Source organism: Mustela putorius, unplaced genomic scaffold (assembly GCF_011764305.1).
Source record: "Mustela putorius furo isolate JIRA1106 unplaced genomic scaffold, ASM1176430v1.1 tig00000174_pilon_pilon_pilon, whole genome shotgun sequence".
NCBI lineage: Eukaryota > Metazoa > Chordata > Mammalia > Carnivora > Mustelidae > Mustela > Mustela putorius.
In genome coordinates this window covers 12,494,450-12,511,113 of record NW_025421304.1, presented here as the reverse complement: position 1 = coordinate 12,511,113, position 16,664 = coordinate 12,494,450, and the positions used below count along the sequence as shown (strand labels likewise).

Sequence of the window (16,664 nt, the reverse complement as noted above, 5' to 3'; positions counted from 1 at the left end):
TAGTTTGTTCCCTACATTCCCAAGTGAACAGATTTCCTTTATAGTCTAGGGCCCTAACACTTCATAGTTTAAATTTTATAATGTGACATTATCACACGTCACTACTACCATTTACGAAGTGTCTTTCCTAGATGTCTCATCACTTGGGCTTGTACCATCACAAATTGTTTCCTGTGACTAAAGAAAGACATATTTATAATCCATAAACTAAGAAATAACCAAACACAATTTTACAGGATGTGCAGGGAGGCCTAAATATATTCCTGTAACTAAGAAATGTGTTAGTAAAATACATCGCATCTTTTGCTAATACAAGAATACCAAATACCAGCTACTCTGCAAATTAAAATTTTTCTTTGCTCCTTTTTTTTTTCCCAGATAAAATTAAGAAGCCAGACTAGGCCAGCTGGACCAGAGAGCACAATCACTGTTAAGGTAACTGCTAGAATCAGCTATAACAGAAGAGTACCCCGTACTTTGTATCAGCTTTTCTAAACCTACTACAATTACTAAAATGACTATTCTCTACCAAAATGGTTTTACCACTTTATGGCACACACTATGTGCTACCCTTAACCAGATATAAGACATTAAAAAAGTAAAGGCAGTAAATGTTAAAAAGTAAAGGCAGCAAAGGGTCAATCATTATACTTCATCAAGAGAACAAATCTGTACCCATTTTAACAATTCTTGTTAAAAATGCAAGCAGGTATAAATTAATTACTACACCAAAAAACAGCAAATGGGACACCATCTAAAGGCAAAATAACTATAGATCTTCTACTTACATTCTCAGAGGATTAACAATTTCTGTCCTCAGTAGCTCCTGAGTTTCACTATAATATTCTACATCATTCTTTTCTTTAGGTCGAAGTAATACAGTGTCCAGAACAGAACTAAAAGCAAACAAGCTGTAAAATAAAAGGAATATTTTTCCTCATGCCATACACGTATTACAGATACTAAACAGAATACTAAAAAGATACTAAATAGATACTAAAACCATATTTTCTGGGAAACAGAGATTAAAAAGAATGTGGAGAGAAAGCACGCAAAGTCTGGAGAGCAAGGAACGCACAAATTAGTGCTTTCCATTAATACAGGTACCAGAGACACCATTAAGGTTCCCATCATTTAATCATCAGGGTCTAGAGATCCTTCTAAGTTAAAAATACCAATATTAAGAAAACAAACTACAGATTGACAGTGTTAAAGGGCAAAAACATGCCTCAAGCATATTAAGAGAACTTTTTTGTAAAAGGTTTTGAAAAGGGTCCTACGCATCTGAGTCCAAGATAACAGAGGAGGAAGTTTGAAACTACTTCCCAAGGCATACACACACGCAATATATAACTCACTCCAGATATTATACTCCTCTCCCCACACAGCCCTCTGCAGAGATAGAAGTTTCTTTTAAATGCCAAAATCACTTGTGCCAAAAATCACTTGAGTGACTAACAGCAGTGACTTGCTGAGATCAAAGAAAAAGGAAATTTGGCTAATACAAATTTTTCCTCAGGAAATCTAAAAAGTCTTGTATCAATTCTGTTGGGCTTGTTTTTGTCCACACACCTCAGAGATGTAAAGTATTCTGCCAAAAAGAATGGCCAACCACATTAATTCTTCTCCCCACTTTTAAAATGTTAACACCCCATTGACTTTCTAACTCTTACAACGCAGCTGTATGGAGCTGCTCAGTTACACTCAACTTAACTGGCCGCATACTTGGTTCCATCTCAGTGTAAAACTTTCTGCCACATTAAGTCGTTCAACTTTAGAATAAACTACATATATGAGGGCAACTGTGCTTCTACTGAAAATAGTTCTTAAAAATAAATTCTCTTAATCCTCTTCAGTCACATGATTTCCCAGACACCGCCGGGATATCTGTCCCCTGCCCCCCGACCTCCTCACTCAGGGCATTACTTTCATAGTAGTTTTTTGGATACGAGCACAAGAGCATGTTCCATAGTTTCTAAAGGGTATTAAGAAGTGTCAACCTCCCTTTTTTTCCTGTTCCCTAGCCACCTGGTTTCCTTACTCAAAGGCACGGTAGCAGTTTCTTTCTTTCACGCACAAGCAACAAGCACGCAGCTTACACACGCATCTCTGCACCCATGGAATGATACCCCTATTGCATTCATTTGAAACTTACCAGAATAAGGTTGAGTCTAAGTAACAAGAATTGTAATGACCCTGGATACCCTTCTTCTTTCCAATCATTATCTCTAAACCTTCTTTTTCCATTTTGGGTGGGGTATTTTCTTCCACTACTTCACTCAAGTAGCCTCCAAATGCTGCAAACATAAAAATGAAAATGGAAAGTACCCTTTTAACTCTTCCAATAGGTACTCCCATATAGCTCTTCATTGTAAAATACATTTTTGTATTCAGAGGCAAAATTTGTTTCATGACTTAAAACTAAGTAAAAGGTAGGTTTGGGTTCATTGTTCTTCAGCTTGGCTTGCAAAAATGCTATTGTCCACTTCAACCTCACTTCCTCCAGCATTTAAAAAACACTTTAAAATATTAAAGTGGAAGGAAGGCTGCTTCCACAAGGAAGAAAGGCTGCTAAGATGTGTTCTGGATCAGCCTTTCTCAGAGGCTTCACAACCATTATCCAAAACTGGAGAGGGACAGCATCACCTGTATAAAAAATATCTGCCAAGTGAAATATTTTGTTCCCCAAATATTTTATAATTTGTCTGAGATATTACATCCTCAAGTCTAAAAAGATAACAAAAAAATTTCACAGTACTGGGGCACCCGGGTAGTTCAGTGGGTTAATGCCTCTGCCTTTGGCTCAGGTCATGGTCTCAGGGTCCTGGGATGGAGCCCCACGTCGGGCTCTCTGCTCAGCAGGGAGCCTGCTTCCCCCTCTCTCTCTCTGCCTACCTCTCTGCCTACTTGTGATTGCTTTCTGTCAAATAAATAAATAAAATCTTTAAAAAATATATTTAAAAAATTTCACAGTACTACTTCAACTGTAATGAAAAATGCTTTTCATAAACATGACTTTATGATAGTCTCTTAACTGTCAAGATGCTTCACAACTGCGGCACATGAGTGGCTCAGTGGGTTAAAGCCTCTGCCTTCAGTTCGGGTCATGATCCCAGGGTCCTGGGATCAAGCCCCATATCAGGCTTTCTGCTCAGCAGGGAGCCTGCTTCCCCCTCTCTCTCTGCCTCTATGCCTACTTGTGATCTCTCTCTCTCTCTCTGACAAAAACAAGAAAAAGCAAAAACAAAACAAACAAACAAAAAAAGATGCTTCACTACTATTATCCAAAACTGGAGAGGGACAGCATCACCTGTCCCTCTGTCATCTGTTAAGAATGATGAGGGGATCTGTCCTCTATCAATCAATCTAAAACTACTTCATATAATAATGCTGACTCCTTGGTAAGCGATACTTATTGGTCTACTTAATACTTCAAGAGAGGTCACATTTCAATTTCTACCTCTGTGTATTTAAAAATTAAATGCTGGCAACCAGGGTGCCTGGGTGGCTCAGTCAGTTGAGCACCTGCCTTCAGCTCAGATCATGATCCCAGGCTCCTGGGATTAAGTCCGGCATTAGGGTCCCTGCTCAGCTGGAAGCCTGCTTCTCCCTCTCCCTCTGCCTGCCGCTGCCCCTGCTTGTGCTCTCTCCCTCTCTCTGTCAAATAAATACATAAATAATAAAATATTTTAAAAACATGGGGCGCCTGGGTGGCTCAGTGGGTTAAGCTGCTGCCTTCGGCTCAGGTCATGATCTCAGGGTCCTGGGATCGAGTCCCACATCGGGCTATCTGCTCAGCAGGGAGCCTGCTTCCTTCTCTCTCTCTCTCTGCCTGCCTCTCACTGTACTTGTAATTTCTCTCTGTCAAATAAATAAATAAAATCTTAAAAAAAAAAATATTTTAAAAACATTTTTTAAAATGCTGGCGACAAACAGGAAGAAGAAAATAAAGTCCCACTATTTTTCACCTTCCAAATCTCATTTTATTCCTGATACTTTCTTTTCAAAATTCCCCTCTTGGGACAACTGTAACCTTCTTATACACCAAGTAGCAATTTTTACTGATTTACATGCCTGATGAACACAGGCAAGAAATATATTTAAACGCTGTCACTACTCCCTACGGCCAAATGGCCTGAGATCAGTAGCAGGGTCACCCCAGACTGGTAGGTAAAAGAAAGGCACTGGAATACCTAGAGAGTTACAGCGCTCGATCTGATTGGAGACTGGCTGCAGAGACGCAAACCTAGAGTCGGGCCTGCAGCTCTTTAATTTAACAAACAGCGCTTTCTTCAGGGCACAGGTGAAGTACCGAGTGCCCCTGAAGGTTCCATCCGTACAGCCCGCACATTCATCTTCCTGAAAAAGAAATGTTTCAGTAGGTGTTATTCTGCACCTTACAACAGAGCACACAAGGAAGAAAGGCTGCTAAGATGTGTTTCTGACTCAGCCTTTCTCAGAATCCCCCCATCACGCCTGTCCTTAGAACTCCATCAGGAAAAAGGGATCGACTAACCAGTGCTTCGGCCCACAGCTCATCATTTTAGAAACTAATTCCTTAATCCAGTGTGAAGTCCTCAATGTATTTCCTTCCAAATTGTGTGCTTAAACCTCCCCTCGTTAACTGACTAACCATTTCCACAAGTACTGAAACTAACGAGCAGAGGTGATTTATTTTAACAACTTTCCCCTCCCCAAAAGTGGCATTCACTAGCATGCAAACAAATTTTTTAAGAAATATATTTTATAAATCAAAGTTAAATATATTTTATAAAACAAATTTTTTAAGAAATATATTTTATAAATCAAAGTTAAATATATTTTATAAATCATGAGTTCCCAGAAGTCATGGCCAAGGGTGGACTCTCCTGGACAGGTGCATTGTTTAACTCTCCCATCACGGACTGAACTGACAGTGAGAGTGGACTGTGGTCCTTCCAGATCATGAAAGGCCAAACGCTTTCCTAATCTCCAAAGGGAAGATCTTTCCCTCTATAAAGATCTCAAAAAAATCTCTAAAAATGGCAATTAATCTTAAAACCAATGATATATAAGAACTGACTGGGGGAGGGAGACTGAGGAAGAAAAGGAAAGCTGATAGCAGACTTGCTTTCCTTACTGTATTCTGTTTAATGTAATGAGCCTAAACACATTAGTCTAAAAATCTGTTTTCATTACTTGAACGTAGATCAACTAACATCAGTAACAAGTGGGTCGGGTGCTTCATGGGTGGCAAAGAAGTCGGGCGACACGGTAATAAAATTTTTCTCTCGTGACGTCTTTTTGGACAAAACATTTTGACAAAAAAGCATAATAGGGAGAAAACTACACAAAACGCCAGAGAAGAACTGCAATTTTTAAGTCAAATGAAATTACCAGTTCCAGTCCAGCTAGCACTTCGTTGAGTCCTGGCGGCTGACCAATCCAACGGATTACCCCATAGAAAGGAGGATTCTCTTTAACTTCAGCCAGAGAGCCCACTTCCAGACCATGGGAGTTCCCAGAAGTCATGGCCAAGGGTGGACTCTCCTGGACAGGTGCATTGTTTAACTCTCCCATCACGGACTGAACTGACAGTGAGAGTGGACTGTGGCCCTTCCAGATCATGAAAGGCCAAACGCTTTCCTAATCTCCAAAGGGAAGATCTTTCCCTCTATAAAGATCTCAAAAAAATCTCTAAAAATGGCAACTAATCTTAAAACCAATGATATATAAGAACTGACTGGGGGAGGGAGACTGAGGAAGAAAAGGAAAGCTGATAGCAGACTTGCTTTCCTTACTGTATTCTGTTTAATGTAATGAGCCTAAACACATTAGTCTAAAAATCTGTTTTCATTACTTGAACGTAGATCAACTAACATCAGTAACAAGTGGGTCGGGTGCTTCATGGGTGGCAAAGAAGTCGGGCGACACGGTAATAAAATTTTTCTCTCGTGACGTCTTTTTGGACAAAACATTTTGACAAAAAAGCATAATAGGGAGAAAACTACACAAAACGCCAGAGAAGAACTGCAATTTTTAAGTCAAATGAAATTACCAGTTCCAGTCCAGCTAGCACTTCGTTGAGTCCTGGCGGCTGACCAATCCAACGGATTACCCCATAGAAAGGAGGATTCTCTTTAACTTCAGCCAGAGAGCCCACTTCCAGACCATGGGAGTTCCCAGAAGTCATGGCCAAGGGTGGACTCTCCTGGACAGGTGCATTGTTTAACTCTCCCATCACGGACTGAACTGACAGTGAGAGTGGACTGTGGCCAATACTTCCATTGGTATTGGGCATCTTTGTCAGACTGAATGGTAAAGAGTGAAATCTGTTCTCAGTGGATAATGAGTTCATAGAAGGAGGCTGCAGTGGTGGTGAAGCATGTCCAAAGTCTGGAGATACCTCTGTAAGCGATTTTGCAGGGTCCTCAGCAACTATAAAAAATTATTGTTATTTAGAGAAATGCATTGAAGGATATTAAATATGCCCACATCTCTGAAAATTAATACACACATCCATTTTGACTCTAAAAGGATTCTTGTAAGCATTACACACTTTATCTCTCCAAACAGTGTTCTAGATTTTCCTCCCACCTCCAGATTTTTCTCCCTCAGTAAATGGCACCCAATTGCTCAAACCAAAAAAATCCATTATTGACTGGCATTAAATAGGTTTTACTCTTCATCCATAATATAATTAAGTTAGAAAACAGTACCAAAAAATAACAAAAAATGAGAAAGATACTTCTAAATAATTAAAGAACCAAAACCAGAAATGATTATGTAAATTTTTAAAATAAAGAAAGAAGCAACAAATGCTTGTGGAACACAGCTAAATTAGTACTTACAAAGGAAATTTATAGACTTCATAGTTTATTTTGAAAAAAAAAAAGGATATTAATGAACTCAGAATTTAGGAAGTTAGAGGAACAGATTAACCTCCAAAAAAACAGTCAAGAGGAAAGAATAAACACAAAACAGAAATTAATGAAAGAGAAGACAAACATACAGTAAAAAGAATCAAAACCAGATAAATTTACAAAAGCAGGAAATAATTTAAGAGAAAACAAACATACAAAAAGAGAACCAAAGCTAAAAGCTATTTCCTTAAGATAACTAATACAGATACTAATTGGCCACTACAGATCAGAGGTGGACCTCAGGGAATGAATTTATCAATAAGCCATACTGAGATCATCAGTTATCAGAACTTTAAAAAAAAATTAAATTGGACCTGTACTACCTGATATACACAAAAATACTTCTGGGTAGTTTAAAGACAAATGCGAAAGGCAAGACTCTAAGCTTCTGGAAGACCATTTAGAAAAACGTTCTTTATGATTTAGGGCAGAGAAAAATTTCTTGAACATAAATATACAAGCCATAAAGGAAGAGACTGACAAATATGACATTCAAATTGAGCTTATTCATTAAAAGGCAACATAACAAGAGTGAGAATATGAGCTGAACAAGGAGAAAACACTTATAATACATATTTCTGATACGGGATTAAAATTGGACAAAAGATTATCAATCAATACAAAAAAAAAAAAACCCTAAGAAAAAATGGACAAAGGGCTTGAAAGGCAAATCAGAAGAAGATACCCAATTACCAACACATCAGTGAAAAGATTCTTGGTCTGAACAGTAAGTAGATAAGAAAAAAAAAGTCAAAAGCAATGTGAGATATCATTTCAAAAGTTCAAGGTCTTAGAACATTAACTATTGATCAGGATGAAGAGCAAATGATACATTCACACAATGCTGATGGAAGCGTAAACTGGTACAACTACCCTGGGAACAGTGTGGCACGATCTAGTAAAGGAAAGACATGTCCCAGTGAATCCATTTCTAGGTATACAGTCTTGACACGTGTAAGAATGTTAACAGCAGAGCTGTTAACAATAGTGGAGCTGTCAATAATAGCAAGAAAATAAAGACAATTCAAATGTCCATCGGTGGTTGACTACAGACGTATACTGTGCTATATTTAGACATTTCACAGCAATGAATGAAATGGAATGAAACGCTACACAGTGATGAAAACAAATAAACTATAATCATACAACACTCCTGCGGTGACTCTTTGGAATGTAATATTGAGGGGAAACTACAGCATACGTAGTCTGATTCCTTTATCGGAAGCTCAGAAACATGCACAACTAACAGTGTGCTGTTTAGATATACAAACTTATAAGGCTATCATGAAAACCAAGAGAATGATGAACACTAAATTAGACATGACAGAAGCTCAGAGGAGAGTAGGAAGGGAAGGTTCTAGGAAAAGCACCAAGGGAATTTCAAAGGTGATAAGAATGGTTTTTTCTTTAAGTAGGAGCAACTACATGGGTGTTCACTGTACTTCGTACCTTAGTATTCTATATGCCTTACCCATTTAAGATTCTTCAGTAATGATATTCAACACAGGGATGTTTTTTAAGTTTTATTTATTTATTTGAGAGAGAGAGGGCGAACAAGCAGGGTGAGCAGGAGGCAGAAGGAGATGGACATGCAGGCTCCCCCACGGAACAGGGAGCCCAACATGGGGCTCGGTCCTAGAACCCCAGGATCAGGACCTGAGCCAAAGGCTCACTTAATTGACTGAGCCCCCCAGGTGCCCCTTAACATAGGAATTTTAAAAGTTATTCTTTTCTTTCTCAAACCCTCAAGCCCAAAACCCAAATCCATAAAGCATTTGGTTCTATCTCTAAAATATATTTCAAATTCATCCTCTTCTCTTCCCCCTATTGTCTCCCTAATTTAAGCCACCATCATCTTTCACCCTGTAACCAGTGTCTTCCCCGGTCTGACCCTCTTCTTGTCCCTCTCCAAACTATTCACCATACAACTCTAAGAGAGACCTTTTAAGATCTAAAGATCTTCCATGATCTTCTGGCATTCCCCTATTTAAAAGCTTCCAATGGCTTTCCAGTGTTCTTAAAATAAATACTAAATTTCTCACAGAGATCTCTAACTGGATGATCTAGCTCCTACCTACCTGTCCAAATCCCTTTTATACCACCCCGGCCTGTAGGGCTGTTTCTCACCTCCGGCCTTTCCTATCTCCTATGCCTGGAACATTCTTCCCAAGCTCTTTCTCTGGCAGGTTGACTCACATCATCCAGATCTCAACCCAAATATCCTTTCCTCAAAGAGACCTCCCCACAGCACTCTGTGGGAGCTGGCTTCCCACCAGATGTGCTGTCCCGCCGTGTTCACTTCCTTCACTGCACATACCACCACCAATTCTTACCTTGTCTGTCCACATATTTACTATCTGCCATACCAACCAGACCATAAGCTCCATAAGAAGAGCAATTCTGTTAGTCTTTTTCATGTTTTTTTATGAGGCTTCATGGCTGAACCCACAGCACTTGGTACAGCCACTAACACAAGAAAATACTCAACGTTCAAGAAAAAAGTGAATAGGGGCGCCGGGTAGCTCAGTGGGTTAAAGCCTCTGCCTTCAGCTCAGGTCATGATCCCAGGGTCCTGGGATCGAGCCCCCGCATCAAGCTCTCTTCTTAGCAGGGAGCCTGCTTCCTCCTCTCTCTCTGCCTGCCTCTCTGCCTACTTGTGATCTCTCTCTCTCTGTCAAATAAATAAATAAAATCTTCTTTTTAAAAAAATGAATACATGAATCAAATGCCGTAGGGGTAAAAAAAAAGCTTTTTAGATATATAAGTGAAATTAATTATAGACAAGAAATGTTCTTTTATACTGAAATTACTTCTATTTTCTAATTTAAGGATGAAGGCCTACTCCACATAGATTTCCTGACTTTATATATCCTGTTTGGGATCCACGTTCTTATATACACTTAGTATACAACATTAGACTATAGTCAAGAAGTTAAAAATATTCTATCACACTACAGAAACTGAGTAAGAATAAAATCATAGCATAAACTTAAAGAATTAATGTCACCTAGGTTATGACAAGCCCACGGTCTTAACCAGTTTCCTTTCCTTAGAAAGAAAGCAACTCATAGGAAAAACATTCCCAAAGCTACCAGGAATGACAGAGGGAGAGAGCAGGGCTGCACCCTAACCACCATGGATAGTCCCCATAAGTCCCCGTGGTCGTGCAGAGGCCAGCAGCACTGTGACTCACCACAGCCCCCTGCCCAGGCCCTTGCCGTCTCAGCACTCCCAAGATCTTTGAAAGAATGGCCAACTTCTAACATATGGACCAAAACGTAAAAAAAGTGGTCCATCGGGAGACAGAACCTTCCTGGAGAGGCACCACTGAAGGAAGCTTCCTGTTCTATGGCTAAGAAGGATTCTTGGGGATGAGGCCCTGTGCCTGCCTATCTCTGCAACAACCTACCCCAAGTAGAAACGAAGGCACAGAGAAGGTGAAATCAGAGAGCTCACTCAAATCATTTGCTATGAGTATCTAAGTGAATATGTTAAGTATCTAAGCCCAAGTGAGTATCATAGCCCAAGTGAGGTAGCAGCAGACTTGGACTGTTTCATTTGTTTACGTATAATATAGATGATCCATATCATAGCTAAAAAGCCATTACAGAGTTCTTATTTTCATTTAATTTGCAAACAATTACTAAATGTACTCCATGCCAAGCCCTGTGAGAGGCACTTGGAATTCCAGTCTGGCAGAAGAGACAGGCGGCAAACAATTATGATGGCACCTCACCTAACCCAGGAGAGACAGGAAAGGCTTCCAGGAGAAAATAATACCCAAGCTGAGATTGAACAGATGGATAGAAGTAAGCCTGAGCACGGAGTGGGAGGAAAAGGAAGAAGGATTTCCAGGCAAGAGGAACAACAGGCGCCAAGAAAAGAGAAAAGGATGGCACGTTCCAAAATGGCCCCCCTCCAAGCATGGCGAGAGCAGGAATGCAGGACACATGAGAGAGACAAGGAAGAAGCCGTGCCGTAAGAGAGTCCAACAGGCCAAAGGAAGGAATCTAGATTGCTATCATCAAGGACTAGGAGAAAATTAATAGATGTACAATAAAGGAGAGACATGAGAAGATATATCTTCAGAAAAACCAACCAGAAAGTAATGTGAAGAAAGCACAGTGTAGTCATCAGAAGCGGCAGTTCTGGTGTTAAGCAGACTTGGGTTGGAATCCTGGCACCAATCATACTAGCTGTGTGGCCTTGGGCAAGGCATTTAACCACTGCAACAAAAGAGGAAGTAAAAATACCTATCTCATGAAGTTGGTATGAGGGCAAAGTAGTGCGTATAAAGCGTGTAACATAGCGCCTGGTGCAGTACACCATCAAGAAACGTCAGCCACCGTGAGGATGGCAGCGATGATAAGGATGATGGTGAGGGCGGTTATTAGTGCTGAGAATGAATTCAGAAGGACCAAGGCTGAGGCAGATGAACCAGTCAGAAGGCTGTTATGTTAACTGGACAGCAACAAAGGATCTGGACTAAGGCAGTGGGTGCAGAAATGAGGAAGACGGGAAAGAGTCTAGTGATACTGAAAAGAGGAACTCCAGACGACTCAGTGACAACTGGATGTGACTAATGAGAGAGAGAGAAGTCCAGGATGAAGCCCAAATTCCATTTCAAGCAACTGGACTCATGTCTCTTATCTCCACACATCTCCACAAAAGCATAGCCAACTGAGGTTATCGATGGCTTCCGGTGGCTAAATTCAGTGGCTAAATACTTGCCCTCTCAGGAGCATTCAACACTGCTCTCCACGAGCTCCTCAGCTTCTTGACTCAAAAACCTCCTGGTTTCCCTCACCTCCCTCCTGTCACTTTTTCTCAGTCTCCTCTGTCTCTGCCACTGAGGTCCTTAGGGCTCAGTCTTATCCTGCGCCCTCCACCGCACCCCCTGGCCCACTCTCAACTCAGTTGATATGATTCACAGGACTTTAATCACCAAATACGCGGGGGCGACTTGCAAATTTACTTCTCTAGCTCTTAACTCTCTTCTATGCTCCAGACCTGTATATCCAGCTGTCTCCTGGACACAAATCACCTCTGGGAAGTTGAAAAGGCCCCTGGAGCTCAATGTATTCAAAAATCAAATTCATCACCTTCCTCTACAATCACAGCGTATATAAGCCAGAAAACCCGGACTATCACTGACACCTCTTTCTTCCTCAGTTTCCACTTTCAGTCTATCTGTGAGCCTTATCAATTCACTTCCTAAATGTCTCCTATGCCATCCACTTGCCCCCCTCCATCCCGTTCCCCAAAAAGGCTCGCCCCAGCTGCTATAATCTATTTCTGGGCCCTGCAACCACCTTCTATGGTGCCCTCATATCTGCATGGTCCCTGCTTCAATCCACTGTCCACCGTGCAGTCAGAATGATTTTCAAAAGGCAAACTTGGTCATGTCACCCCTTGCTGAAAATCCTTCAGCAGCTTCCCATTTCCTTTAACTAGGGCACACCAGGCTCCACATGGCCTGGCCCTGTACGCCTTTCTCATAAAATGTTATGCCTCTCTCTTTGTTCTAGCTACTCGGGCTCTTTTTAGTACTTGGCAAACACCAGCTCCATTTTTCCATGAGGCCTTAAGTATGCCGCCTAAAAGGGCCTCTGTCCCTTTCCCTGTGTTATCTCGCATGCCTCTGGTAAATTTAAGCTCACGCTGCTTCCTCAGAGAAACAGCTCTAATCCCCTGTAAGTAAAACCCATCTTTATATGCTCTCACGGCACCATGTGCCTTCCCTGAACGCACCATGACTGCAATTTCAGGTCTGTTTCTGTTACGGTCTGAGCAATGTCCGTTTTGGTGACTTGATCATAAAGTCAGAATGGGCAAGGACCCTGTCTGTTCGCTCAACATTGTAACCTCTGGGCCTAGAAGAGTTCCTGGCACATAGTAAGCACTCAGTGAGTATTTACTGAAGGGATGAACAAAAGAAAATAATAAACCAGAAGAAAATGATGCCCCTGAACCAAAGAAAGGTAAAAAAGGGAGAGTTTGAAAGGGGCAAACAAAGACCCAGACCTGGAAAACTTTAAATGATTCAACTGCTTCTAGACATCTTACCCTAAAGATCAGCGAAGGGAAGAAAACAAGGTACTAACACGTTTTTCTGAATGTTGTATTAATCTAACAGCAGTGCAGTTCAAACTGTATACAGTATTTTAGTTCAGTCATAGTACTGAAGAATGGCCTACTCATTCTGTTTCCAAAAACGAGATATACCGGTGAAAAACCCTTTTTGTTTCCCTGATGAGCTAAAAGGAGAGGATCTTAATGAAAGACACTAAAATTATGGATTACCTTCATCAATGTACCATGTGTTTTTTGATTTGGATTGTGGTTGTGAGTCAACAGAAGATCCATTTAAAGTATAAAAGAATTCAGATCTGTTTCTATTTCCAGGGTCTGAGGTAGATCCTATGGATCAAGAAAAGTTCCTTTTAAAAATAAAGTCAATATGGTGTGAAAGCTTTTCCCTAAGAGAAATTAACATGCATTCAGTGTTAACAATTGCTTAAGAAAGCAACAGATGTATACAAACACAATGTATTTTATTAGCAATTTCAACCATTTTGTCAATGTCAAAAAAACTCTTCCATCCAAGAATCAATATAGGAGGGAAACAGGAGGGAGTTAAAAGAAGAGCCTACTTTTTTTTTTTTTTTTAAAGACAAACTGCTTTAAAAAATTATTTTCGTCTTCTCTGACTTATTTCCAAGTGTCAGTATCACCATTCCCCAATTTCATGTGATCAATCTCTTGGATCCCAAATTTAACCTATTATTTTAAAACTGTTCCTTTCAGAAGATTATCTTCAAATCTTGTATACACAAATCAGCATACCAATTAAGTTTTAAAATTTTAAACAGTTTGGAATCTTTGTCATCAAATTCCTTGCTTCATTTCTTCATGCCTTTGAAATGTTCAAGCAGTATTATTTTTTCCATATTAAATTAATTAAAGTAAGAAAGAGTTAGTGTGGCCCTATCACAGACATTTCAAGACCCTATCCTGCCTTAGTACTAAGAGGACACACTGTAGGTTAGAGCAGGGGGTTTCTAGAACCCATACAAAATCTGATTTTTTTTTCCAATTTAAAGCAGATAACGCTATATTTTATGCTTATAGCTAAGATCGGCTACAAAACAAGTAATGCACATGTCTGCAGAAAATCTGTAGGCTATTTATATTTAAGTGAGAATAACAAGTGTGAGCTATCTTATCTAGATCCATAAGTTAACACAAAAAATAACTATTACTTGTGTATCCTATTTAATCCTAAGTCTCCCAGGGTCCAAAGTCATATAAAATATGTCTTAAAATACAATTTCCTTTAAAATGAGCTGAAGTAGTTTTGTCCACCAGATAACTGAGGAAAAAATATTCTGCTCCTAATCCACATCTAAGTTAACAAACATTCTTACAGCTTTTTAAATGAGCTGTTTAGCTTGTGTAACCACCGTCCTTTAAAACTATGAAATATGTGGAAGCTAAAGAAAAAAGAGCTAAGAACTCCACATGCATTGTGAGGGAGTTTTTGGAAGAGAGACAAAAATGTTTGCTTAGCAGTTTGGAATTTATCTTGTGCCACATTTTGTTAGCAAAATCCACATAATTACTCTCTATATACTTTACCCTCTATAACATTATTCAAATAAGGTGTTTTTGTACAGTTGCAACTCTAAACTTTACATACAAATGTTGCAGGTAGGGGGGTTCCAAAAACCAGCGATATAAACCAACAAAAGACACAGGTCCTCCTGGAAAGCTTTCCATCAACTTAAAAAAGGTTGGGAACTCTTGGCTTAACCAAGAGCATCTATAAAAAATTTTTAGTGAAATACTAAAAACATTTGGAAGAAGAGAACCTACATGTGCTTCGAATAAAACCTTTCAACCTTCGTTCAGTGCCATGGCAAATCAGACACCATGTTAATATCTATGAACTGTAGTCTCCTGACCCGTACCTGTGGCCTTTGGTTTATTATGACTGGATGAAACTTTGTCCCCAACACCTCTTGACATAAAGGCAAGTTTGGGAGGCCTCCTTTCCTGTGTCACGCTATCTGAAACAGTAAACATATGTTTTAAGGATAAAAGCAAATTCTGACAGAAGAGAAACAAACAAACGATGACAACAGCAACCAAAAAAGTCTCTTTCCTACAAGACAGCAACATTTTCACAATAGTTTTACAAATGTTTAAAGGTCGACACAAGTACTGAGAGTTACTGGGAAAAAAAAATCAATGCCGTATTTCAGAATGTAATTACCATAAGAAAATAAAACCCAAATAGAATTCAGCTAAGTGTTGTAACTTTTTGAAAATTTAGTCACTTTTTATCAGTATTATCTGATGTGTTGAAACACTACAGAGAAAACTCCATTGTCTTTTGTAAGAGTCCCCCAATGGGTATCCCAATGATACCCAGTGTGTTATGAAGTGTTCTACACTCAAATATTTCTAGAAGATGCTGAGATCAACAAAGGTAAACAAATTTCCTTAATGCATAACACCAAATCCTTTAACATGCCAATGTGAACTGTGAATGTCTCAAAGAGGAATACAGTAATCATTTTATAATACTTTTTGTCCCATTCTCTTTAGCATGTCAGATTAATGTATTTCATGGAACACAATTTGGAAAAAATCTGGTCAGAAATATGGAGCAGTTTGAAAAATCATGTATGTTAAGAACACTGATAAGTATACTAACATGTACACATATAAACAGGACAAAGGCAGAGAACTATACACAGATTAATGGTGAAGAAAACCAGAGAAAAATACCAATATTTTTGAAGAAAACACTTCACAACTTCTTTTTGGAATATAGGTGTAATAAATTAGGCAAAGTTGTTTTTTTACAGACCACTCTATACCTTAAAGGCCAACAACTTTCATAAGATATTCACAAATACTGATCAAGCAAATGTAGAAAGCCAATCTGGAAAGTTTTTCTCCTGGAAATTTCAACAACATATCTGTAAAGTCCAACATGACACTTAGGAATCATACCTGATAAAGCTGTGTCAGCAAAAACGATAACACCCACAGTGGATTTTTGAGAAAAAAAGAAAAAAAAAATGGGAAAATTTTTACACTTTAAACATAAGAAAAAGCCACTTTTTTAGAAAAAGAAAATAATACTGAATTAATTATATATAAATCATGCTTGGTAAGGTTTATAAATCATGATTGGAGGGGGGAAAGATTTCAGTGTTAAACTAGATCTTACATGGGTCAGAATACGATCAAATGAAAAATTATTTTAATTCAAAAATTATACTAAGTAGCCATGACTTCAACCAAGTGATATAGTAAAAGCTGTTTACTGATACTCTGATGATGCCATTCGAGTGTCTCCAAGTACACAGGAGAGCTACTGTGAAAGGTAAAATCCCTCAGTCACTGGCAAAAGTTCCCAAATGACAGCACATACATGGACTAAAGAAAGCGAATTCCCACTATGAATTGTAACTAGCAACATGTACGTCCATGTTCCAAAGATAAGCACATGCACAGAAGACCCTACAGACATGACGCAGTGAATGATGATGGCCACAAAGCCAGCAAATGGTCTTAACTGAGGCAGCCCAGTAGAACCAGAGGGCCACATGGACGAGCCATTGGTGGCTGTTCTGCTGGGGGTATAGGGGACACAGCACTGGAGTTGTAAACAGTGGTTATCTTCTGCCAAAGACTTTGCCTGAGAGAATGTCAAATACTGATTTTGAGGAATAGATCTATTCAGGTGAA

General features: G+C 39.4%; 1 protein-coding gene across 12 annotated transcripts in view; it reads right to left on the bottom strand.

Moving 5' to 3' along the window:
- CYLD (CYLD lysine 63 deubiquitinase) overlaps nucleotides 1-16,664 on the bottom strand; it is a 65,059-nt gene that overhangs the window by 11,902 nt on the left and 36,493 nt on the right. For 8 of the 12 annotated variants that reach the window (XM_045076055.1, XM_045076052.1, XM_045076059.1 and 5 more), the window contains 7 exons: nucleotides 15,924-15,932; nucleotides 14,873-14,971; nucleotides 13,206-13,322; nucleotides 6,038-6,417; nucleotides 4,194-4,359; nucleotides 2,156-2,297; nucleotides 789-911 (listed from right to left, as the gene is read on the bottom strand). In XM_045076055.1, coding sequence (XP_044931990.1) covers nucleotides 789-911; nucleotides 2,156-2,297; nucleotides 4,194-4,359; nucleotides 6,038-6,417; nucleotides 13,206-13,322; nucleotides 14,873-14,971; nucleotides 15,924-15,932 — 1,036 coding nt within the window. Of the gene's footprint in view, nucleotides 1-788; nucleotides 912-2,155; nucleotides 2,298-4,193; nucleotides 4,360-5,376; nucleotides 5,596-6,037; nucleotides 6,418-13,205; nucleotides 13,323-14,872; nucleotides 14,972-15,923; nucleotides 15,933-16,664 lie in introns of all 12 variants that reach the window. The other 4 variants (XM_013052113.2, XM_045076051.1, XM_004744171.3 and 1 more) reach the window with 4 other exon arrangements.